Source organism: Molothrus ater, chromosome 1 (assembly GCF_012460135.2).
Source record: "Molothrus ater isolate BHLD 08-10-18 breed brown headed cowbird chromosome 1, BPBGC_Mater_1.1, whole genome shotgun sequence".
NCBI lineage: Eukaryota > Metazoa > Chordata > Aves > Passeriformes > Icteridae > Molothrus > Molothrus ater.
The window spans coordinates 47,446,791-47,472,622 of record NC_050478.2 but is presented as its reverse complement, the minus strand read 5'-3'; the positions used below and the strand labels follow the sequence as shown (position 1 = coordinate 47,472,622).

Genomic DNA, 25,832 nt, shown 5'->3' with positions numbered 1-25,832 from the left:
TCTTTGTGATTCAGTGGCCTCCAGTCTGGTTATAAAACAGCATTTCCTGACGTCACAAGGGCATTTGGGCTAACTACACTGCGGCATTCCCACGCAACGGTGACGGATGCAAGACACACAAACAGCAAAGCTTTAATTCCCATGCTCAGAAGCATTTAAGCCTTCCAGTCGCTGAGACCTTCTTGTGAATGAGCCCAGCGACCCGAGCAGCCGGCGAACGCCCACACTCCGCACCGCGGCCCACGGCCTCGGCCCCCGCCCGCCATTGCGGCCCGCGGGCGCCCCCGGGTGCCGCTGGGCGGGAGCGGCGGGGGGCGGGGGCAGCGGCGCCGCCGCTTCCGGCCTCCATTTTACGCGGCGGCAGCGGCCGGAGGCCGAGGTGGTGTCGCGAGTGGAGGGTTCGGCTTGTACGGGTGCGTTCCGGGTGCCGTAGTTTCTTCTTCCTTGGGCGTGGTGGACGAGGTTGTGATATCCTGTGGCTGCGGTCGGAGTGCCAGCGAGGGGATGGGCTCCCCCAGCTCTCCCGAGAAGTTCGGCTCCGGCCGCTGAACCCGCCCGGAGCCCCCCGAAAGGTTCGCGGGTCGTGTCCCCGGGGAGGAGGAGGAGAGCGGGGCAGGGCCGGCCGGCCCCGCGGGCAGCATGGACCAGAGCGTGGTGGAGCACCCGGTGACCCTCATCATCAAGGCCCCCAACCAGAAATACACCGACCAGACCATCAGCTGCTTTCTGGAGTGGACTGTGGGCAAGCTGAAGTCCCACCTCTCCAAGGTGTACCCCAGTAAGCCGGTGAGTTGTTGGCCAGCCCTTTTCCCTCGCCTTGTCGGTAAGGCTGGCACTGCGGCGACTTGGGGACAGGCGGTCAAGACTTCCCTTTTAAGCCTTGTTAAATAAACAAACAAGAGCCCTGCTGCCGAAGAGTGAGCTGCGTGAAGGCGATGGCCGGCCCTCTGCTTTCAGGGAAGTTGGCAGTGTAATAAATACGAAGCTGCTCTTTTACATCGTGTGACAAGATCGCAGTGTAGCATCCTGAAAGGCGATATCGCTAAAGATGCTTACTAATGCTTCACTTAGCTTTTATTTGGGAACTGAGATTTAGGTATCTCAGTTAACTGAATTTGTGACTGATTTTTGTAAATCTAAGAGCACTGGCTAAGAGTTCTGTCTGTTCTCAAGTACAAGTGATATACTTAGGGTTAACAGGATCTAGGGAATTCATTGAGGTGTGGAGCAGATAGATGTTTATTCATAAAATCATTTGAAATTATGTAGCTGAACAACCTCCAAAATTATTTCCTCTTTGAAAAGCCATTTTTCTTGAGATTGTGCTGAAAATTCTGCTATCAGGTCTTATACGAGCTTGTGTGACAGCTGTGACTGTATTTTGAAACAATGCCTATAGCTTTTTTTGTTTCTGAGGGGAATACGTTTATTTCTGAATTCCTCCTAAATTGTAAATGTGGCAGTTAAAAGGGGCTATGAAAAAAGCATAGGCAATAGATGATAATACTGTATATGTGTAGAAGGGCAGTTGTGCAGAACGGTATATTTAAAAATTTGTTCCAGAGAAGTGTATGAGAACTGCAGCAGCATGTGGGGCCTACAACCAGGCTTTAGAAAACACCAGAAGAAAGGTGGCATTTATATTTTAAATTATTTTTCACCTAGTTCAGTAGAAGAATTACTGTCATTGTTGATTTTTTTGACATGGAAAAGTAAAATGGTTGCTTTGTCTCAAAAAGGGTTTCTGCCTTTTGGGGAAAGAAGAAGAAAAGCAGCCAACAACTTGGTCTGTGTCACTGGTACATTGACATCTGTTAAACAGTTGTGAGAGTTTGTGAATATAGTTATTGCTGTGGGTAATTCTCTGCTGAAAGAGCCGATCTGCTGTGGAAAACAAAAATACCACTCAGCTGATTGCTACTTTGTCCTCCTCACTAGAATTTCCTCCAGTGACGTGTTTGTGAAACACTAGTTTTCTTACTCATCCTATGAATGATCTTGCTAAATTCAGCTCCTGAAAGGAAAGAACCACAATGAACAAGAGCTCTGCATGTTGCACTGTCGGCTTTAAACAGCAGTATAGTGTTAAATTTCAGTTTCCTGAAACATCCTTCTTCTGTTGAAAATAGATTCCTCAACATGCCTCTCAGTATTACATGAGTAGTTCAGCACACCCAAGTTTGTTCTGGGTTAAAGAATGGGGAGTTTCTTTAATGAGAACTGTCTCAGTAATTCCAATTTAATTTGGATTTACTGCACTTGCAGTTAAACTAATAACTGAACACAATATTTTTATTTCATAGGACCTTTCAAATTAAAGTAATAACATGGGAGAGGAGAAAGGTGTTTAATTGCATGGCTCCTATGTATAGTGAAATCAAAAAGTATATTTTTGGCTCAATATATTTTGAGTGCTACTGCTTTTTTCAAATGTAAGTCCTTTTGCTTTTAGGAGCTCCCCTCCCCCCCCCCTTTTTTTTTTTTTTTTTTTTTTTCCTTTTAAACCAGATCAGTGTTAAAAGCTTGATTTCTCTGTTCCCTCACCATGATAGGTCCTGGAAGTAATTTCTATTAGAATGCTATTTTAAGGTGGTGGGAGTACACCAGAACACAGAGACTCTGCAGGCCTTGGAGTGTTCTTGAAGGGTGTAAAATAGAAGTCAGTTGCTGTCACTGCTGTACATAGTATTTCAAGTTTTCTGTGTGAATTGAACCTCATTCTTGTATGTGCATCTGTAAATTATTCAGTAAATTATGATAACTGTAAGTGTCCTAATTAAATTTACAATTTATGAAGAGTATTTAGAAAGTGAGGTGATTAGAATAGGCAAATGAGAAGGTAGGTCTTGAGGCAGTATTTTCCAGATTAATTTGTGTAAATTACTTGCCTAAATACATACAAATTTCAAATACAGGCAGATTTAGATCGGTTTAGTTGTTATTAAAGTTGATACACTTCACGAAGTAAGTACTTGCATAAGCTAAATAGGTTCAGAAGGGTGTTAAATTATGTTTGTAAGCCTTAACCAAGATTCACATTTTTCAGTACTTTTGCTCCCTGTCTGGACCAGTTTTCGCAGCTAGAGTACTGCAGTTACAATGTCCCTAAATGAAATACTTATGTAGAATAATACAAGGCTCTTGTAAAATCAGCCTGGGTGTCTCAGTCTGGCAGATCCTACCTTCAGTGCATTAAGTGCTGCATTGATTACACCATAAACAGTAATTGAAAACTGCTATTTCTCATTTCCCACAGTACCTGTCATTAGCATTTGCCTACAGTTCTCACCAGATGTGGTTGTCTGGATTTTTATTAGCTATGGAAGAATGGGAGAGAGGCTTAGTGAACTAAAATAATACCTGTCTGGTAGCTGCAACTGTATAGCTCAGAGATCACCTGTGTTCCTACAGAACATTGCTACACTGTCTTAGGTTTGGTGTTTGGTAATCTGCTGGGCATAGCTAGTTTGGACTAAGCATTGCAAAAAGAAGTCTTGCATGAAAAATTTCCAAACCAGTAGCTCTGGAGTTCTTAGTTTTGAATACATACATTTTGGATTTTGATCTGCAAACTGTCTCCTATCTCGCTCTAGGTTCTAGAATAATTTTTTCTCATGTCATGTGCTTTCTTCTGAAAATGGGACTACTCTAATTATGTGGTTTGAGGTGTTTTTCCATCACAGTTCAGTGTTTCAGCTAGCAGTGAGCGTCCTGTTCTTGAAGCAGGAGGTGTGGTACTGACATTTCCTCTGGCAGAGGATGAGTTGAATGCCTTTTCCATTTACTTTGGCATATATGTGAACTACTGTGTTTCCACATTTATTACCTCTTCTTCCAAAAAAAAAGTCCATTTCAGAATTACAGGCTTTCAACCTGAGAATTGCAAGTGATAATCCTTTAGTTCTCAGGCAGTTGTTTAATTTATGAAGGGAGGAGCATGGGGTTTAAGGCCTCATCTTCCCCATTAAAGTACTCAACATATGCTTAACCTTTTCTTTTGTGGCCTTACTGTAGGGAGTTAAAATGCATTACTGAAGGCTGTGTAGTCAGCTTTGAGGGGCTGGTTTAAGCTTGCCAGTTTCACCTCTGTAAAATACTCATATTTAAAAGTGACTTGTATCTTGTTTGAGAAAATACTTTAATGAGAGGGAGTGGAAGAGGGGCTGGTTCATGAGGTACTAAAGAGAACAATTGAAAGTGACCATGTAGAAAGCCCCATTAGAGTGAGACAGGGAAAACAACACTCTAGTGCTATGCTGGATGGTGATTTAAAGATTTGGAGTTTGAAGAGTTTTTGCTGTTGGGCTTTCCTTGTTTTAAATGCTTATCTGTTCTTACTAATCTCCAGATAATCTGTCTCAGGACCCAGAAACAAGGATTCTTAAAATTTTTCTTCTGATTGCACTGGTCAGTCTAAAGCAACAAGTCTCCAATTTAGAGGAAATTAAAGTTTTCTTTAATCTTGATGCTTAAATTCTGATTTTTCAGTCCTTTCCCAAATACAGAATGCAAGCTTGCATTCTGCTGGTAGCCTGTTCGTGCTTGAAGGGCGCAACAGAATGGTATACCTCAAAAGAAGTTATTGAATATGAGTCAGGCTTTTTTTGTTGTTTTAAATGTAAATAGAAATAGTACAGCATTGTTGTTGAATGTATTGCAGTATTTTATCAATTTGAGCTGCAAATAACTAGTTCTCCATGTTGGGAGACATAAAAATACTGTCCAAGGCCACTAATTAAAAATACAGAAAAGTGCAGAACAGTAGAGAAAATGAGTCTTAAATAGAAGTGATAAACAGTTCTGCACAGTATGTGGCAGGTTATTAAAAAAAAAACAAAACATGTATTTAATCATGAATGGCTAGTTTGGCTTTGGGAAAAAAGTTAAAGCTTCAGATTTACTGAGTACTTATTACCATTATTTGCTTTGAATATCTGTTTTGTTCTTATGACATGACCATTTTTTTCCAGGTAGAAAAAACCCAAACAGTTTTGTAACATTTCTGTATTCTGCTAAATTATTTTGGATCTGTAGAAGGCTATTGCAAGAAGAAAAAAGTCAAAACTTATGTGAAAGCTTTTCCTAATCAGAGAGATCTGGGGCTCAGCTATTTGTCTTAGTATTAGCATGAACAAGACTGCAGGGCTGGGATAGGAAGAGGAGAGGTGTGAGGCTTGGTGTTTGCATGATGGAGAAATTCTTCAAATAGTTCATGCTGATAATGCATGTTTGTTCCAATGGTGTTAGGCTAGATTTCTTTGTTTAGCATTTGTGTTTCTGTATTTTGTTGGACGAAGTAAGCTCCTTGTTTTAGCATACTGGACATCTTACTGTAGTTAGGCACCTAAAATAGTTTCCCTTAAAATAATTCAGTTGTTATTTCTATTGTGTGGATTAGTCCAAAGTTATTAAAATATGAACAGTATATAATTTGTTAAAAAAAGAAATAAAATCTTTGTTTACAATACTAGATTGTTTTAAACTGTGAAACTGTAAGAATAGGAAAAAAAGCTTACCCAGGTTGGAAGGCTACCTTACAAAAAAAAGTTCTGCTGATTCTTGCTTTTTAATGCTTTCCTTCTTGTGTTTTTTGTAATGATGTTATTTTTGGTTTTGTGTCTTTCTGATTTTCTTTTTTTTCTGCAGGGGGTTTGAGGGTGCGGGCAAGGACTAATAACAGAAAGTCCTTGTTGAAAAAGACTGAAATGTGTGCTCTTCTCTGTATTTTAATTGGCATTCCATTGTTCTGCTAACTTTCTTTGCTCCAGCCACTTCTCCATCTATATTTTCAGAAGGTGACTGGGACCAGGAGCAGGGTAAAGAACGAATCACTAAAAGACAGGAATTTTTGAATGTACTTGAAAGTTTTCTTGACAAGCTTTTACCCTTAAGTGTTGTTAATTGTTATGGCACTCTTGCTGAGTGCTTAATAGCATAATTCTTTTTCAGAAATAATTTGTGAGTTGGACTTGTGAAGCCTCTGAAATGTTTTTAAGTCTCTCTTTTGGTGATTGGACTTGACATTTGCAGATGAGAAAATTCCTTTTATCTCCAGCTATATACCTGTGCAGCAGGAAAAAAAAGCTAAATTCCTTTCTTTGTCCCCATCTCCTAGTCTACAAAGGATCAGAGACTGGTGTATTCTGGCAGACTGCTTCCTGATCATCTGCAGCTGAAAGATGTTCTCAGAAAAGTAAGCTCTATATCAACACCATACAATATTTGATCAAACCCTGTCTTTGGGAAATAGGAATTTAGATTTGTGTTATTTAAGTTAAAATTATCATTGTTGTATTGAGAGATGTAACTATAGAATGTTGCTATGTTCTGGAAAATGTATTTTCAGGTGTGCCTTGTGTGTAGGATTATGATATTGTGGATTGAGGAGGTGTTTCCAATTGGTGGGAGAGCAAGTAGGCTATGCTAAGTCCCAAGCAAGTGATATGTTGTGTCATGGAATGATTCATGTTGGAGGGGACCTTATAGATATTCTAATTACAACCCTCCTGCTTTGGGCAGGGGCACCTTCCACTAGACCACGTTGCTTAGAGCTCTAACCTGGCCTTGACTTTTTTGGACAGTTACCACTGTCACATAAATGGAATTATACAGCATATTTGTGTTGATTTGGGACATCATTTAAATTCTCAAAGAGGTTTAAATCCAGACGTTATGTCAAAAATGGCATTTGTATAAACAGATAAAGAGTAATATATTAATTATGGAGAAGCAAGAATTCTCAATTCTTGAGTAATTTCCTGGGAAGGGAAAACTTTCTTGGTTTTGATTTGGCAGCTGTTAACCATTCCTGATGATGTTTCAAACTTTGTTGGTTCTTGCTCTTTTCATTTCATACTTTTAAAAAAAATTCTCTTGGTTCCTATTGGAACAAATAATTCTATTAGTCTAATTTTGGATTCTTCAGTCAACATCTAGATCCCAGTTCTGAATATGTGTGACATCTCATGCACACATGCACTTGGTTTTTCAAACTGACTCAAATAGCCTGGATTGATGATACCAGGTAATCAAACTTCATTAATTCAGGAATGTTCTTAAAAATGCGTAGAACAAGATATTTAGAGTAGATTATAAAGAACTTTTCTTTCAATTTTGATGGTGACCGGAAACATGATGCATTATGTTGAGTTGTGTAAGTTCTTTGTAAACAGATCAGGATGAATCAATAGCTGTTATTGGGGAAATGCCTTAGGTCCTTGTACAGTTTTTAATCCTATGAAATAGATGAACTCCATAATATAGTACCTGGCTGTGGGTAAGGTTGGTTTTCTGTAATGTGTTGGGGTAAAAATTAATCTACAGGCTGTAAGAGTGTGTTGGTCACATTGTAAAACTTCCTGTGCAGGAAAGTCTCCAAACATGGATGGTGCTTTAGTGAAAGTGGGCACTTGAACTTCAGTATTAAGATGGAGAAACAGATGCAGAGGCATCTTGAGTATTGCTTCAGCAGACTAACACTTTATAATCTTTATTCTGAAATAGATTTTATTAAATGGAATTAAACTTCTTACCAAAGAAGGTGTTTGCAGTTTACTATGTATAGGTTTACTAGAAAACTGAAGCTGGACTGTTGCAAACCAGTGTATGCCCTGTGCCACTTAAATGTTCAAGGAAATGGTTACAAAACTTATCTCAAAGCTTAGTTTTGCTTGCTAAGTACAAAATGAAATCCAATTTCCTTAAATTCACTTGGCCTGCTTGCCATGCACTTGCTTTAGAAAATAAGATTTCAAACTTTATGTGCTAGAGGAGAAACTTTGTAATTAATGTCTTCCTTCACCATACAGGGGCTGTGCTTGACTTCAGAGTATTGGCATAGTGCTTTAATGTCATAATGGCAGTTATAGGCCTTTGGTGTAGTTAAAGAAATTCAGTGGATTTGAAAGCACACCGAGCACAAAGTTAGAAATTTGTGTTGGAAGAAGAGGAGTTTTTGCGCTAAAGCTTTTGAGAGCTTTTGGAAAAATATGATTAAACTTAAATTCAGTCTCATTCTCTGCCAAAATCTTCCTACTGGATTATCTATAAATTCCTAATATTATCTGAGGACTTACTAAATCACTGAGTTTAGCTTTGTGATACTTGCTCCTTGGTACTAACCAGTGTCATTTCACCCATACAAAATGCATAAAAGCTGGATGAAAGTTGTGACACTCTTCTAGCACAGTGGTGTCCAACACATTACATATGAATAGAAGTATGTTACAGTAAACTGCTGCATTTGATAAAGCTGTATGCTGCAGGCTAACCAGTGGTATGTCTAGCTTTCTTTGCCTTTCCCAGGGGCATAAATTCTTATCCAGGAAGGTGATTAGTTAGGTTCAAGGCTTTTGACGTGGCCAAAGTGCTGATCACCTGTGTTCAGGGCTTTCTGATCCTTGCTCTCACTGACTGGTAAGAAGTTACACTTACTGTAGCAGTGAGGCTGTGCTTGGGGTTAGGGGCCAGTGCATGGGAAGGCGTTTAAAGGACTGAGTGTGCATTGGCTATGCTAGCAGTAATGCACAGTGGTGTGTAAAAGCATTTATCTAGTTTTCTCTATTCCTAAAGATTAAAACCATAAAAATGGGTAAATGGCTGTTATAGCACATTTATATGTAGTTTAAAAAAAACCCCTCCAAATGCAGATTTTCTGAATGTCATCTCATTAAAAATGGCAGCTTGCCTGCACCATGCTGATTTCAGAAGAGGATAGAGGGATGTTTTTGTTGCTCCTCTTGCTAAAAATTTAGTTACTGAGGAAGCTGCAGTGTGCAATTTAAATATGGAGCCATAGCTGTTGTGTTGCTATGGCCGTGTAAGGGAGTGTTTTAATTTGGTACAGCGAAATAGCTTCAGATTGAAGTTATGGCCTTCAGATTTGGGGTGAGCATGTTCTGGTGGAATTGGCATGGCCTTGCTACAGGGCTTCAAGTTGTGGCATGCATTTGCTTCCTCATTTTCGAATATTTGGGAATACTCAAGCCCCACCTAGCACTTTGAATAGCATTCCACGAGCATGGAATATCTGCAGGGGCCTTTAGTTGCATGCAATGGCTGGCACATTGTTCCTATCTTGGTCTGCTTGTGGAATTCCAGTGCCTTCATTTTTCATGTACCCTGATGTCTCTATTCAATAACATTCTTCATAGATTTCAGTGCAACTGTAAGCATTCCTAGTATTAGGTAAACTTAGCCCTGTTAAAGGTGTGAGATTTTTCCAAAATAAAAGTTTAAGCTTGTGATACACTTCCTCATGCTTTTCCTGGGTTTCTTCCATTAGTTCTGCTATACTACAGTTTTAGGGGAAACTGGGATAAAGTCAGTGTTCCATATTTTATTGTGGACAGCTTCTAAGAATACATTTGCTGTGAGACAGTAAGACTCTTGTGCTGGACTCAGGTGTTGCTCTATGGTCTCTTTTGTATAAGGTTTTTAGTGCTTACAACTTTGAATTTTTAAAGACTTTTTTTATACTTGTAAGTTTCTCCAATATTGTTGCTTTAGCTCTTTGATTTCTTTAATTTTTAGCAAGATGAATATCATATGGTTCACCTGGTATGTGCATCTCGGACACCCCCAAGTTCTCCAAAACCCAGCACCAGTAGAGAAGGTCACGGAGCATCAACCTCCAGCAGTAGCTCAGTGAGTTTTTTCATACACAGGACATGAATTCCTTCTACACTAAGGAAACTTGCCATTAATTTCTCTTTTAACTTTTCATATTTGTCTGTAAAATGGTGTGTTGAAAGTAGAGCATGCTATATGAATTTGTACAATTAGACTTGATTATTTAAGGATGTAATTTTATTTAAACAAAGATGACCTTTTTTCGTATTGTAATAGTTATGTTTATTAGATGATAAAGCACTATTTTTCTAAGCTACTCTTTCTTTTTAACACTGTATTGAAAAGTGCACTTTCCTTTCTCTCTCTATCTCTGTATCTTTGGCAGAAATTGCAGAGTGTATTCAGAATTTTAGAATTTCTAAGTTGAGACTTGTTTTATGAAAATTTAAGAGAGACCAGTCAAAATATTGCTGTTGTCGTGAGATACAGGTGGAACTTGGCCAGGTTTTTTTGTTTGACAGGAATTGGCCAGTGTTTATGTATGAACTTGGAGCTAGTCATAGCATCTGTAAGGCAGTCAAAAGTAGCAAGTGTTCTTAACACTTTTATTAGTTAAATTGTTTACAGAACATGTTTGTTTATGGTGTTTTGAGCCTTCCTCTCCTCACACCCTCTGAAAATGATGGTGGTCTTTGTTGTATTGTATTTTAAAAGCAGTTATGATTTCTGTTGAGAACTTGGTAGTTCTTTTTTTTCCAGAATTGGCAGTATCACTAAGCAACCCTTGAAGGTTAGTCAGAAAGGGATATGTACAATACCAGCGTAGGTACATTTCATCTGAGATGTGTGGATTGTCAGCATATGGGAAATGCCCTTTGAAGCTGTCTGCCTTCATTCTCCTGTTGACAGGGCCTGTGTCAGGCTGCTACGTGGTAGTCAGAAACACAAGCAGTTTAAGCAATAGTAGAGAGGGGACTGTGGCTACAACATCTTTTCAAAGGTTTTATTTATATTTCTGTATACAGGCAGGACACAGGCGGCCTGCTTGGTAAGTGTTTATTGCTGTGTACATCAGTTGTCAGTGTTGTATTTGAATGACTGTATTAATGACTGCTTAAAGCAGGCAGTTTGCAAAGTGCTGAGTTCATAACACTTTGGAGGAAACAGCCTAAACCCAAAGCTTGAATGGCCTTTGTCCTTCTAGTTGTTTTTTATTTCTATTCCTCCCCACCCCCACTGGTCTAGCGGTAAATTTTTCTTGTGTTTTTTGTGGCATAGATGTCTTAAGTAATTGCACCTCCTCACTTCCTGAGTTGTCAAAGTTATAGAAGATTTTTTACTAAGTAACTACTACAGTAATTCTTAGCAACAGGATTTGGGGATTTATTACAACTGAAACAATGCATCTCAATGGCCCCATTCTAATCTTGTTATGGTGACAGTTTAGAAGCCGGGTACCAGAGGTCTGACACTAGTTTAGATGTGTTCCTTGGAGCCTGAGTAGTTCCTAGCTGTTTCCCTATTTTCATTCATATCCCCCTTCTAGTGATGAGTGCAGCAATTTGGATTGGGCAGCAATTTGGATTGGCAGTGAAGAGGGTGAAGAGTAGAAGGGGTAACTAAAGATAAGGATAGGGGAATGGTGTTTTAAGCCACTGTCTCTGAGGACAGTCATATCCTGAAGTTGCATTTATTTCTGTTAACAATAGCCACTAGAATTTTTGTTCCTGCTAAATATTCTTTCAATTAAGTTTTAGTTTGCTTCGGCTTTTTGAAACTATGATTCCCAGTGACTTGTGGTTTTCTCTGTAAGCCATCAAGTGTTGAGTCTTTCTGAATAATTCTCTTTTTTTTCCCCCTCTTGCACCTGAGTACAATTTTGAATTTCTGTTTTTACTAAGGCTGGCCAGAACCAGTAAAACCACAGAAGACTTACCCAGTGTTTACACTCCTGTTAAAACTTGTGACAAAACATTAAAGCAAGTAGTTTTTTTTAAGACACTCTGGTAAATCTTATAACTGTGGCAAAGATCCACAACCTTGATTTTATTTATTTTTAAGAATTTAGACCGTTCTGGATCAACTGCTGCCTCACCCACAAACCAAGAAGCTGCTTCTACGTCTTTGAACACTAGTGCAGATGGAGTGAGGCATCGTAATCTTCCACAAGCACACAGCAATCCCGTGCCAAGCCACCAGTTCCCTTATTTAATGCAAGGGTAAGTGAGACTGAAGCAATCCTCACTCTTTGATACTCTGTACAGTGCTTTAAATGTTCAGTTGCAATTAAGTTTCTTTCACAGTCTGGAAAACCATTTGGCTAGTTCGCCTTGAAGCATAAGTTGCATTAGAAAAGTTGAAAATTAGTGTTTTTAGCCAGGAGTCAGTCAAAGAGGAAGTGCTCTTGGTGCTCCCCTTCAGACTGATTTTTGATATTATTCTTTATGCTTCCTGCCCTCGATTTTCTTGGAGTAGTGCAGCTTTAATATGTGTTGTGGATGTAGTTAGTAATGTAACTGATAGAATTATTACTTCTGGTTGTCTTTTCTGTCCTTTATTTTAGCAGTCAGCACTAAATTCTTAGTGGAATCTGATGGTTTCTAGTTTTTTACACAAAAGAGATATAATTCTTCATTTCTCCATATTTAAACTGTAGAAATAGAAATGCTAGAAATGATATGCAGGTGTTTTGAGTATGTGTAGTAAATGATATGCAGGTGTTTTGAGTATGTGTAGTGCTTGTGTATCTACAACAGAATGTTTAAGGATTTTCATACATACCAGTGAAATGTAACCAAATCTATATCAGGTCTGTTACTGCATAACTATTCAAATTCTGTTCTTTTTTTTGTGTGTGTGTGCTTAAAAAGCAGCTTTAGGAATTTTAAGCCATGTGACCTTAGCAGCTGCTTAAACATGTTTTTGTTGTTAGTAGCAGTAGTAGTAGCTTCTTCCAAGGGGAAAACAGGAGGATTTCTGAGTGTGTGTTCTGAGATGATAGCTGTCAGTTCTTCAGTGAGCATTTTCAAATTTCCTTTCTGACAAGGTGTTTTCCCAGTACTGTATAGATTCTAGAAACCTGCTTTGGAGAATGTTGAAACAAAAGCCCCTAAAATATGAATGTGCTAACAATAACATTGCTTCTGTTGCTGGAAAGAAAACAGATGCCAAGAGCTGTTAAAACTTACTAAAGCTTCAGTTTAATTCACATGCTCTCATTACCGTTAACTTAGACTTTACTCTTCTTGCTAGTTTTCATCTTGAATTTGTTATTTTTTTTTATTATTATCTGAAATGTACTATCTGCTGGCAAGAATGGGTGGAGACTTGTGTTATTATGACCAAATGCATCTTCACAGATGTGGTCATACTTGCCCTTCTGACAAAGCTAGGTGACACCGGGTTGACTGTCAAGACTGCTGTTGGTGTAATGAAAATTAATTCCAGAAGCAATTTATGATGTGTTGTGTGAATGACTAATCTGTAAGAAGTTTAAATATTTTTACAATTAGCTTTTCACATAGACATATTCTGAGTGAGTTTTTTTTCAAGGGTGGTGAACTGAATAGGCTATGGACTCCAAAAGGCAGCAGAACCATTATTTAGTCTTTGGGCTGAATTAATTTGTGTCAGTTTGGGAGATCTTGCTGTCTTGGAAAGAAGGAATAACTTGCATTAAAAATACTAAGTCTGTGACCTGCTGTGTCTAGCAGGTTATGTGGATTTGTGGACCGAATGAAGTGCTGAGAACCTGACATGACTGTACATATTTCAGGGGTTTCAGTCCTACTTGGACGATTTCTAGCTTGGCTACCTGGAATAGGGTCCTGCTTGTGTTTCTGGTGCATTGGCAGTGCACCCAAACCACGTATTTCAATTTTGTGTAATCCAGAAGGAATCCAGATGGTGTTCCAAGAGCATTCTGTGGTGCAAACAGAACTGTAGTAAGAGCAAGTGACTGGAGGTTTCCAGGAGCGCATTCCTAATCTGAACAGAAATGCCAAAATAAATGAACTCTAAATAATCCTAGGCTTTTTTTTTGGAAAGTATTTTAATGGAATGCTGTCAGAACTTGAAGTAGATCTTTGTGGACTGTTGGATATTGGCTCTGCTCAACTTGAAATAATCTCTGCCCAGTGCCTGCTAGAGTCTGCTTGCTTCTTTAAGAATGCTTTTTAATGCTTTCAGTAGTCTTTTCAGATGCATCTGCTTTTGCTTTTGGGCACTGCTGCTTGTATTCCAGCAGTAAAAAATGCCCTCTGTTTTTTTAGCTGTCACTTAAACATCATTTGGGGCAGTGGGATCTGGCTTTAATGTAATTTATGTGCAGATCAAGACTTACTAGGAAAATGAAGATTCATAGCTGAAACTGGTGTTACTCTGTTGATTTTTCTTTTATTTTCATGACCAAGCAATTTTTATTCTCGCTATTCTTGCATGATGAAATATAGGCACTGCTGATAGGGAAAGATCACCAGGTGTTTGAAAATTTATGTAAGAGTCAGTTTCTTTGGGTGTTTTGCAATACTTGACTGACTTGTATAAATAAGTAGTGTGGATGTTAGATGATTAAATTACAGTTTTGATGTTTTTTTCAGCTCCTGGCTTAATGCTGCAGTGTGAGAGTTGAACATACTTTGGGAAAATAGCATTTAGTTCAGATTGTTGAAGTATTACAGGGAAAAAAATTAAAACCTTCTGTTGCTTTTAACCTTTTGCAAATGCTGTTTTTAAGAACTCCAAACTTGAGGTGGAACTGGGGAAGTAGTTTATGTATGTACCGAGTGATTCTTTAGCTGTGGGGAGCCAGCACAGTGTTGCCTGCTCCAGTGGACTTTGTTGGGGATCAGGGTCTGTGCTGCAGAGGTACAAACAGAACACACGGGCTCAGCCCTGACGGGGCTCACGTTTCAGACTGGAGAGCACTTGGAAGCAGTAAACAGACAAGAGACATCAAGGCAGTGGAATCATTTGTCAAGTGTGAGTGGCCCATCTAGTGAAATGCTTTTGTATTGTGCACACAGTAACCTTTGAAAGCAAAATGGCATACTGACAGCATGCAGTATATCCTAGCACATAAATACATTGCTGCATCAGGCACCTTTGCTCTGTATTTTTTTCTAAGTAGCAGGTATCATAGCAGAGGATACTGAAATGCTGCCTGAAGTTGATATTCCAGGCTTTTAAGTCTGAATAAAAATTCTTGTTTTTTCACTCGTGGTGAGCAGTATCTTTGTGCTAACCTTACCTTCAAATTCAGTGCTGGTTAATTTATTTGGGTATCTTCCATAGACCAAAAGAAGTAGTTTTGTGCTTTTCAGCCATCCTGAGGAGCGCTGTGTCTCTTTTCAGAATATTCTGAAGCTACCTCTACCATTTGAACTGTTTTCTGGCTTATGCAACTGTTCTTCTGTTGTCTGCTCTGCTTTGTTCTCCAGTCTTAGAATGCCTTTACAAATCCTGTTTGCTTCTTTGTTCTTACACTGTTGCTGCCATTCTTTTGATATGCTCTGCTTCCTACCTCTTTCTCCTCCTTTTGGAAAAAGATGAGGAGAAAGTATTGTGCTACTTTACTTTTTCCTTGAAGAGCAAGCTGCCTTGCTTAGCTGAGAAGATCCTCTTTGTGGAGGTTCTTCTCACTGAAATACATTGTTACAGTGTAAAGAGTTGCTTCTGAATTTCATAAGCTGTCTTAATATCATGGCAGCTGTAATAGCTGTATAATTGACAACATCTGCCTCCATTTGATTTTTGATGAGCAAAGAAAATACTGCTGTACTAGCTTGTGTTCTAAGCCAGAAGCCAGTTGTAAGCCAGTCTACTTTTACTCAATTAATGGAGCCAAGTCTTGAAAAATTAAGTCTTTCTTCTCAAGAAGTCATGTCTTCTAGAAAAGCTATTGGGGAAAATAAAATTAGAAACCACCACAATATTTGAATGGGAAAGAAATCATGTGAAAAAAAAGAGCATGACAACTGAACTTCTGTGGTTTGTCTTGTTTGACTGGCTACTTAATCTACCATTAAGCTTTAAGACATAAAGAAAGCAGCTTTCAAAAGAGTTTGAAAGAAAGGCGAGGCTCAAATCCGGTGATATTTCTAAAAGATGTGTCTGTGAGAGCAAGCTTAGCCTAAGCCCTCTCAACTTTTTTTGAGGTCAACATAGCAGTTACAAGGAAGAATCCTAAAATCTGTATGTGAGAAAAGGAAGTGGCAAATTTCTTCAGAACTCACCCAGGCAAGTTGAGTAGTACTGATTTTTGCTGACTGAGGTGGAAGTGCGTGATCCTGCCTGTTCAAAACCCCTTCTGATACTCTAACTGCTTGAAATTGAGACACTGCTCAGTGATTTGTCTCAGCACAGTACTTAATGACACTCATGTCTTTAAATCATCTTTACATTTTGAGGTCAAATGTTTTGTGAATTTTGGAGGAATCTTATCTCTCCAAGTGTATGCCAGTTCCAGGGATAGACAAACACATTCTTATAGCTTGCAATTGTAAATCATGATTAATGTTTTTCAACAGTAGCTCCGTGGCATTGCCGTTTCAACACATTAATTATGCATAAATAAACAGCATCAGCAGGGCTCCTAGTTAACCCTTTCAATATTTGAAATAAACCTTGAATAATGCCTGTGCTGTTTCAGTTTGTGTTTGGTATCAGGAAAGTACTTTTGGTTATTTTTGTTTGTTTTGACAACAGTTTAGAGAAAAAAAAAAGGTTATAGCTAAATGCAAACACAACAGTTTTAGCAGAGGTCATGGAGTTGCATGGCAGGTTCTTGTCCAGAATTACAGTGCAATACTTATTCATGTGTAACATGGCAAAAAGATTTTAATGTCTTCCTCCCATCTTTCTTTCTGGGCATGTCGTGTATATCTGAATGCCTGGTAGACTAATGAAATCTCTTGGTGATATCTTTGCAGGGAGTGCCTTACTTAGGGAACAGGTGTAGTCTGCAGTACAATTACAGCAGTCTCAGCTTTTGCTACCTGCAGTCTGAATAAACTTTTCTTCATGCTTTATACTCTCATGCTGTCCTGAAAGATGTCCTGGTTTACTACAGTTCACTACATCAAAATCTTTTGGGAAAGAGTTGGAAATCTTGCCAAAACATGCTATATGCTCTAGGAGGTAAGAGAGGATAAGAAGTGTAATAGCAGACAAAACCAGACAAAACTTATGTACAGGAGTTTTATCTCTCTTGCATGTGAATCAGAATCACATATGCTCAAAATATCGAAGGGGGGGAAGTAAATCCTTTACAGTGTTCTTAGTTGCAATCTTCAGAAGTGGTATCTGAAAGATTAGTTTGTTGTCTTTGCTTATGTTATTTCTTCAGGTCTCTGATCACAGTGATATTTCAGATATTGCTTCTAAAAGAAAGCTGTAGAAGATAGTGAATTTTCCCTTTAGACCTCTTGTAGACCTTTAAGGATGACCTCTGAATTTGAAATGAATTGTATGAAAGAATTTCTGCAGTTAGCACAGTCTTGAAAAGTTTCCAGCATTGTTTTGTCCCAGAGACGCAGCTAGTGCACATACTAAGTACAAAACAAAATATTCTTTCTATGGAAATAACTTTGCTTATTCATTCCTTTTATGAAAATGTGCTTTTTTGGAATGGGTTGGATGATCTCACTATATGTTATTTCAGTGTGTTATTTTAGGGGAACAAATGAGAGGAGAAATGCTACTTTAATTGTTTTTTAATACTAGCACGCTTTTTAAATATCACAATTCAGAGCTGAATATTTTTCTTTAAATCGTTTTCTAGCAACATAGGCAACCAGTTTCCAGGCCAAGGTGCTCCTGCTGGATTTTCCATGTATCCTGCATTCAGTCCCTTACAGATGATATGGTGGCAACAGATGTATGTACGTCAGTACTACATGCAATAGTAAGTCTGCATTATCTTAGTACTGAGCTACACTAGTGAAAAGAATATATTAAATGTTTTTTTCAGGATCAAAATGGCAGTGTTTATTTTGTCTAGCTCTGTTTTATACTCTGTTTTGTCCAGCAACTTATGAAATCTAGTCTTGGATTATAATTAAATTAATGTCTTAGTAAATAAAACTCTAAGGGAGAATGCAGTTTGTTCTGACATGTATTACATCTGGAACTATAGCAAAGAAGACAGGCTTAGTAATTATGGTGCGTGTTTTTTGACAAACCAGGTTTATGTTTAAATTTTTAGCCAAGCTGCTGTTTCAGCCCAAGTGACTTCCAGCACCGAGCCAGCAAGATCTGCAGTTGCCCAGGCTGTAAATTCAGAACACGCTCCTGCAAATGAGCCTGCAGCAGTGCCAAATGTAGCTGTCCAGGACAACAGGCCTGTAAACCAAAATGTTCAGATGAATGCACAGGGTGGCCCAGTAGTGAATGAAGAGGACTTCAACCGGGACTGGCTGGACTGGATGTACACGTTCTCTAGAGCAGCAATTCTTCTGAGCATTGTATACTTCTATTCTTCTTTCAGTCGGTTTGTCATGGTAATGGGAGCCATGCTGCTGGTTTATTTGTGAGTACAACAGTTGAGTATAGCTGCAGATCTGAGATGTGGAGTATGGTGCTAATGTTTATTCCACTTAGAATAAAAAATCATCCACGTGCAAAAATTTACACACTGCTCCTTTACAATAGGATGTGTCTGATAAAAAACAAATTTAAACAAGTAGAGAGACTGATGTGAAGAAAAGCAATTCTCAAAATGTTCAAAATGTTTTTACACTGAGCTGGATACCTCTTATACCTGAAACACAGTGTTCTTACGTATTGGTGATAATAAGTGATCAGTATTGTTGAAATGTAGCATTTTGGAATGAAAATTGAGAAAGCAGGGTTGGGAGGGGAAGGAAGCTCATATAAGTCAAGCATATACTTGCATAAACTTAAACTTACTGCTTGGATATGAAATTGCAGAGCAAAGCTCAAATATCTTTCCAAAATAACGTATAGGGGTGTGTGCAGTAAGTTTTCTTAGGTAATGGTACTGTAATAGTGAGGTACTAGATCTGGTAGAATATGGAGACGTAAAATTTTTTTAACTACATGTCGTAAAGACATAAGCACATTCTGTGCTTAGTTGAGAAATACCAGTACTGTTGTCATCACTTCCTTTTGCATATGAAGATACTTTAATGATGTAAATAGAAGTGGAAAACAGAAGTAATGCTTGGTATCTTGGACTGATGTCATTCACTGAGAGTTTCCTTACACTGTAGTCTCAGTCCTAACTAGGACTGTTCTTTCATACAGGTAAGGTAATTGAAATCAGAATATAGATGCTTGGAAATGTAGGAGAGGCTTATTTTATTTACAGTGGTGATGTGGTTCAAGCATTAGATGAAATTTAAATTGCTTTTTTCCACAGAAAATTAAATTTAAACTAAGAAAATTAAGACTGGCTTTGAAAACTTACTTAACTTCAGTGCTTAAAAATGGGGAGGAAACCCATATTCTACATATTTAATCACCTAATTGTGGTACATTATTTGTCTTCTGGAACTGAGGGCTGTGAACAGCAAGACCTTAATGCCTACATTGAAGAATAGCCATTCAGTTTAGTAGGATGAATTACAGAAAAATAGATGTAATCTCATTCATTTGAAAATACTTACAGAATTTGCTGCAGTAGTTAGCTGTAGAAGAAAAATCTTTTTGTTCCTTTCAAAAGAGAGGTTTTCAACTGTTCCGCTTTCTTACATAGACACCAAGCTGGATGGTTTCCCTTTAGGCAAGAGGGAGGCCAACAACAGGCAGCCAATAATGCAGAAGTGAACCGTGATGGGCAGCATGCAAATAATCCTGATCTTGAAGAGATGGTGAGTAAGGGCAGATATGTCTTTTGAGACTCCTATGTATTATATTGTAAAGTATGTTGTAGTGCCTGGACAGAAAGCCAGCTTTTGTGGAATGGAGTTGGTTTAACCAGAAGGCTTTCAGCATTGTCCTCAGGTTGTGCCTGCTGCTTAAATTCTGTATTTCTCCAGTCTGACAATTACTGATTGTCTCTACTTCAATCACTGACTTTCTTCATGCTAGTTACTTCAGGAGGTTGTTCTGAGAGAAGTCACTTAATGTAGGAAGATACTGCTGGTTACCTTATGTCAGAATTCTGAAAAGAAGCAGTTGAATTGCTTCAATTTCTGTTTTTAAAGGAGCGACTTATGGATGATGGGATTGATGAAGACAACGGAGAAGATGCAGGTGAAGATGGCAATACAGAGCAGCAGCCTGGATTCATGGCTTCTGCTTGGTCCTTTATCACAACCTTCTTCACATCACTGATCCCTGAAGGGCCTCCACAGGTTGGCAATTAAAGTGGAAAAAGAACTGTCAGGCAGCCTCAGTAGCCATATGTAGAAGTGGAGCAGATGCTAGAGAGTGTTCTAAATACAGTGCAATTTCTGAAAATTTATAATGTTATCTTTTTGATCATGGTGTACAAAAATGTGTATTTTTTTCTTTTGGCTTTCTCATGCATTGAATATTTTAAGCACAAGTGGACTACTAAATGCTTTCTTTAAGATTCTTCTTTTTCTGAAGAATAAAATGTAAAGATATTGGTCTTCCGTGTTTTGTTTTAATTTCAAATGTGTGTTACTCTGAGGCAAAGAGCTTGTATGTAATCTGCACCATTACCTCTTTAAAGAGCTGTTAAAAGTATGAACGTTGACAGACCTTTCCAAATGCTCTCTATTTACCTGAATAATGAATCTTGTGTTTGATGCAGGGTATGAATTCTCACATGGGATTTGGAATTTATATAATTCCTGAGAGAATGAAGTTAACACAAGGGTTACTTGTTAATGGCATGTTGTCTTCATGTCAGAACGTAGTAAGCTTCTTCATTTAAAAAGCTGAGAGCTTTTTCTTGAGACTGTACTGACATTCATTAAAGTTGGAGGTATTTGACAGCTCTTCAAAGACAATTGGCAGTCATGGGATAAACTTTAAATGTTTGATACATACAGTACTTTTTAAGGAGAATATAGCTGTGCTGGGGCAAAACATGTACATTAGGTTTTTTAATAAAAACTGTTACGGTAACTCTTTTGGATGTTTATATGCATATTTGAATGCAAATGGCTAAATTGTGCCTCCTTAAGGATGAGGATATGATTAATTTCAGAGTGTAATAAAGTTATCATGGTGGCATTACTGACATTGACCAAAGTGATGTGTTTGTAGCAGCGTCTATACAGTTACAAGTATGCTCTCAAGAGCAGACTATCTGTATTTTTTAACTTCATTAACCTTATTAAAACTGAGAAAAAGAAAATGGTACATGAGAGAGTAGCAGAGTGCCATGTCAGGTTTTTGGTTGCTTTCCTTAATCGTAGTCAAGAAGGTACATTTGGTTTTGTACTTAATTCTGAAGTTATGGCGTGCTCTCTAACTTAAGAATGTCTGCAAAGATTCTGTTACACTACCACCAAAGTAAAGCATGTTTGACCTCAAGTATGGGGCAAAGTTCTTGAATATTCTGAATGAGTGATAAATAGGGATTTATTTTTCGCTTGCTTTTGTTAAACTGCTATGCAGCAAAGTTTTAAACCCAAAGAAAACCTTTTAATTTTCACAAGTTTGTCAGAGGAGAAATACAAATCTAAGTCTTAAAAGCATCAGTTATGTTATTTGCTGTATAGGTAGCAATGATGAATAAGTCATTTTTAATTATGATATTTTCTTCCCATTTTTACTACAGAAAGCTGATCTTAGTTTAGGTTCTTTACTAGATATACATAAAATGGATAGACCTTGTCCATGAAAAGTTACCTTTTTTAGTTTGGCAAATGGATCTAACTTGACTAATATTTAAGGCATGGTACAAAAACATATGTTTTTAAAGGAGTGTCACAAGTGTAATAGGCCTTACTTCTGGAATACGCTGAAGAAGTTTCATCTCTTTGACACGTGTATTCTCCTTCTCACTTTTACCAAAGTTTTTCTTTTACTGTTTTTGTTTTTGTCCTTGTGTTGGCATACCTGTTATCTGTGCAGTTATGACTGACAGTATCCAGCTATCAGCAGCCATTTGTTGCTTCTTACTGATGTTATTCAGGTTGGCTTGTTTTCCATGCTGTAGGAAGTTGATGGCAGCTCTCTGCTATTAGCAGACTGGATTAAAACAGCTCATATGCTGTTACCCATGGTTTGGTTAAAAGCTGTAGAATTGTCACTGCTGATTTGTATTTAGACAAGGATAAATTTGGCAGGTTTCACAAGGCTGAAATAGTGAAATGAGAGATTCTGGTAGTTGGTTGGACGTTGAGGGAGATGTTCTGCAAGCTTTAACCAAGAACACAGAGCTGAACTGATTCATTACAGAGGCCACACTTCCATGAGATCATTAAATCTCCTAGCCTCCACAACTTACCAAGATACAAGCAAGGAAAAGCAAAAATATGGTTACTGAGGAAAGTGAGTGAGAAATAACAATGAGGTAGGGAGCATTACCAAAGAGGAAAGCTAGTGGCAGAAGCAAAAATAGGATAAGGTAGTGATCATGAGTAAATACAAAGCAAGTATTGAAAAGCAGATTGAGGTAAGAAGTGTACAGTTTTTAGAAAAGGAAAGAACGTGGTGAAAATTAGACAAGGTTGTTGTTGCATGTTTTTCTGAGCAATTTGCATATATAATTGAGCATATGAAGTATAACAGTTGATGATGGGAGAAAAATTAGAACCCTAGGAAAATGGTTGGTTTTTCTTAGTATATCCTTGTAGAAACTGTTCAATAGCATAAACCAAGCCAAAACACAGTTATGTAGTACATGGTTCTAGGAAAAGCTAGATGCAGAACTCTATTAAATCTGTGGCACGAAATGTATCAGAAGGTGTGAGGATTAAAGCACCATAGGATGTGCCCCGATTGACCTGTAAATCACACACTTTTTACAACTTTGCATATAGAAAAAGTGATTAAAATTGATTATTTCCTTTGCCTTGCAGGAAGACCTGAAATGACAGATGCATTTAGATTCCTCTAAATGTAGATTAACAACAAATCTGTGGCATTATGGTGCAATACCTTCATGGTGCGTTAATGTAAGAGACTCCTATCAGAAACAGACACAAGTGAAGCACATTCCCTCCATAACACTTCTGCTGTGAAGACACAGATCAGATCAGCAGTGCTGATGGAGCAACACACTGCTACTCCTTAGCATGATTTCTTAATACTATACTTTGAAAAATACTTTGCAACTCCTGTTTATCCATACATACATGTGCATCGACTTCTAAAGCCCAGCTTACATTGAGTTTAGCAGTGCCACTGTTGGCTTAACAAGTTGTCATGGTTTAACCCCAGTGGGCAACTGTACTGTGCAGCTGCTTGTTTTCTTCCCCCTTTCTTCCCTCCCTCATGGAATGGAGAAGAGAATCAGGAAAAAAAGTAAAACTCAGTCTAATAATTGAGATAAATTGAAATATAATGGTAATACTAATAATTGTAGTAAAAAGGGTGCAAAGAAAACCCAAGAAAAATGAGGCACAATACAGTTGCTCACCACCTGCTAACAAATGCCCAGCCTTTCCCTGAGCTCCCCATGGCACCATTTAGGATGGCTTCCCCCTGTTTATATCCTGGGGATGATGTTCTATGCTTGAAATACTCATTTGACCAGTTCAGGTCAGCTGTCTTGGCCATGTTTCCTTACAGCCTCTTTTGTGTCTGCTCCTGGCAGAGCATGGGAAACCGAGGAGACCTTGATTTAGAGTAAGCACTGCTTGGCAACAAGAGAAAAATCAGTGTGTTATCAGCATTGTTCTCACACTCAATCCAAAACACAGCACTTCTTAGTACTGGCTACTAAAAAGGGAAATGAATTCCATCCCAGCTGAAACTGGGACACAAGTGTAACATAAAGTCAAACTGGAGAATTCTTGGATACAAAATAGTGGACAAAAGGATTTTTTTTCTTCTATTGTAAGCTTGCCATCTCTTGTTACTGCTTGGTTGGGAGACCCTGAGAGGCAGAATTGGCTTTCCAGGTCACTCATAGAGAAGTCACCACCTGATATTCCAGGAAAAGTTTGCTTCAGTCTAAGACACTACCTTGTTACTTGATGCAAAATGAAGCTGATGCTTCCATTAGATGGTATGATTAGTCATGTTTCTGCTGCCAGTTTCCTGTACATACTGAACATTTTTTAGCGTAATTCATATTTAGCAGTCTTTGCTGTTGACAGGAAGCAGTTCAGAATTTATCCCAGTGAGTGTGAACTCTGACCTATTTTTGGTTATATTGGGGTGGGCAGTTGTGGACCCAACTGCAGCCCAGCTGGGTGCACCCTTGTTAGTAAGGTTGGGGCCTGCCTTTACTCTGGTGCCAGCCAGATGCCAAAGCCTCCAGGGTGCCATGGGGAAGCTTTAATACTGCTGGCATTCAAGTTAAGGGGGTTAATGCCAGTGTGGCTGTTCTTGTGAGTGAGGTACTCTTCTTTCAGATTCCAGTGTTAGTATAGGTGGAATGATGCAAACTGGGAATGAGTTACTTCATCACTCAGAGCCTTTGTTTGTTTCAAATCTGCTGCTTGTCCAACTAACAAGGTAGTACAAGGTTTCATTGTAATTCCCACCCTCCAAAAAAAAAAGTATTTGGCCATTCTGTGTGGTGGTGGCTCTGCAGGAATGCTGGATCTGGAGTACCTGTTCAGCTGTAGCTTCTTGGCTGGATTTACTCACTTGCAGCTGTCTGTGCAAGTTCTTGCTTTTGAAGGAAGCTGGATGACTAATGTGAATGCTTGTCAGTTTAGATGTATTTAAGGATAATCAACCCAGTAGCAGTGATTGGAGAGGAGGGAAGCACATACTGCACCTGAAGGAAGTGTCCATAAAGAGGCTAGGGCTGCATAACTTCTTTTGCCTTTGCAAAGGCAAGCACAGTGTCCAGTGGGAGAATTCCCATGGAGCAGCATTTCCACTTCTTTACCAAGACAGTTTTTCTCTTCTTTATTAGGATTAGTTTGTGCTTGTTTTAGACTTTGTTTAAACAACATGAGGAAATGTTGCTATATAACAATATTTTTTTTTTCCTTTAATGCATGCCAGTGATATTGGTGGATGATTCTTGCGTAGTTTTTGCCCTCCTAGAAATAAACTGCAAAATTACTGGTAATTTTTGGAGTATGGCGCTTATACCACGGCAGCTACAACTGGAGTTTGCTCACACAGTGGTGCGTGTGCTTAAAGCAGGGGAAAACTTACAGAAAGACTGTTGACATTTTTTTCCCTCGCTTTGCAGAAATCTAGAGGGAGAAGCTTGGTGTGAGGTGCTCATGAGACAAGTGTAAATTGGATTGTGGATACATTTGGTTTTAAAAGATGAGGGGCTTTTTTGTGCATGTGCAGAGGTATTTTCTTTATGGCTTTAGGAGGTCTGCTGACCTTAACTGCTGCTTGGAAAGGAAAGACAAAACCTGGTCTTTGTGTCAAAGTTATCATATTTGGGTGGCTTTCTTGGACTGTTTTGCTTAGTAACTTGGTGCAAGGTCAAACTGTAGCCATGAAATAACCACAGCAATGTGAAAATACACTGCTGTAAAAATAAATGAGCCGCTTGTCTGGCCGATGAGCCACTTGACGGTCTAATTTGTCAGCCAGAGATAATTAAGGAAATGAGTATTCGACAAAACAAGAGCACGTCATTGGTGACGGGGTAACCGGGGGTGCTGAGGGCAGGGCCGGAGCCCGCGCGGAGCGGCGGCGGCGCTGCTCCAACAAGCCGCTAGATGGCGCCGCCGCCCGGCCTGAGGGGGCTCGGGGGCAGCGGGGCCCGCGCTACCGCAGCTCGGGTTACCGCGGCTCGGGCTATCGCGGCTGGGTTACCGCAGCTCGGCCTATCGCAGCTCGGGCTGTCGCGGCTCGGGCTGTCGCGGCTCGGCTGCGGGCCAGCCGTTCGCTGCGCTGCTGCAGACGGAGGCACGGGGCTGCAAGTGCCGCTTGGGCCGCCGACGGCGCTCCTGGATTCGCTTCGCGTGAAGTGAAAGCTCCTTGTGTGGCTGGCCCCGCGGCACCAGGTCACTGTGGTTACTGAACGTGCAGAGCAGAGGTTCTGTGTTTATAAAGGTGTTTCTTTTCTCTGTTACCAAGACTCCTTGCTAGCAGGAGTGTAGCATTCACCTTCAGGAGATAGCTGATGCTACCAGGGAAAGCTCGGTGGCTTTCCCTTCAAAAAAATGTGCATCCGGAGGCGCAAACCCTCCTGCGGGGCCCTCAGCAGAGGTGAGTTCCTGCAGCTGGCATGA

At 39.3% G+C, this 25,832-nt stretch overlaps 1 protein-coding gene across 3 annotated transcripts; it reads left to right on the top strand.

Annotated features, from left to right (window-relative positions):
- The first annotated feature begins 378 nt into the window (after positions 1-378).
- Positions 379-20,743, top strand: HERPUD2 (HERPUD family member 2). Of its 3 annotated transcripts, none has more exons than XM_036401840.2 (9): positions 379-786; positions 6,116-6,193; positions 9,532-9,645; positions 11,632-11,789; positions 16,621-16,707; positions 17,351-17,473; positions 17,774-18,097; positions 19,313-19,400; positions 19,737-20,743. In XM_036401840.2, the coding sequence occupies exons 1-9, from the start codon at positions 640-642 to the stop codon at positions 19,896-19,898; spliced, it is 1,281 nt and encodes a 426-aa protein (XP_036257733.1). In that variant the 5' UTR covers positions 379-639; the 3' UTR covers positions 19,899-20,743. The 3 variants fall into 3 exon arrangements, with proteins under 3 accessions (XP_036257733.1, XP_036257725.1, XP_036257752.1); XM_036401832.2 differs by having other exon boundaries at positions 19,286-19,400; XM_036401859.2 differs by lacking the exon at positions 16,621-16,707 and having other exon boundaries at positions 19,286-19,400.
- The last annotated feature ends 5,089 nt before the right edge of the window (positions 20,744-25,832 follow it).

What these genes read in the sequence shown, in the direction of transcription:
- HERPUD2 (XM_036401832.2), top strand. Translation starts at nt 640, where the DNA reads ATGGACCAGAGCGTGGTGGAGCACCCGGTGACCCTCATCATCAAGGCC. An exon ending in TGAAAGATGTTCTCAGAAAA is followed by an intron (nt 6,194 to 9,531) that starts GTAAGCTCTATA and finishes TTTAATTTTTAG; the next exon opens with CAAGATGAATATCATATGGT. An exon ending in TTCCCTTATTTAATGCAAGG is followed by an intron (nt 11,790 to 16,620) that starts GTAAGTGAGACT and finishes CTGTCCTGAAAG; the next exon opens with ATGTCCTGGTTTACTACAGT.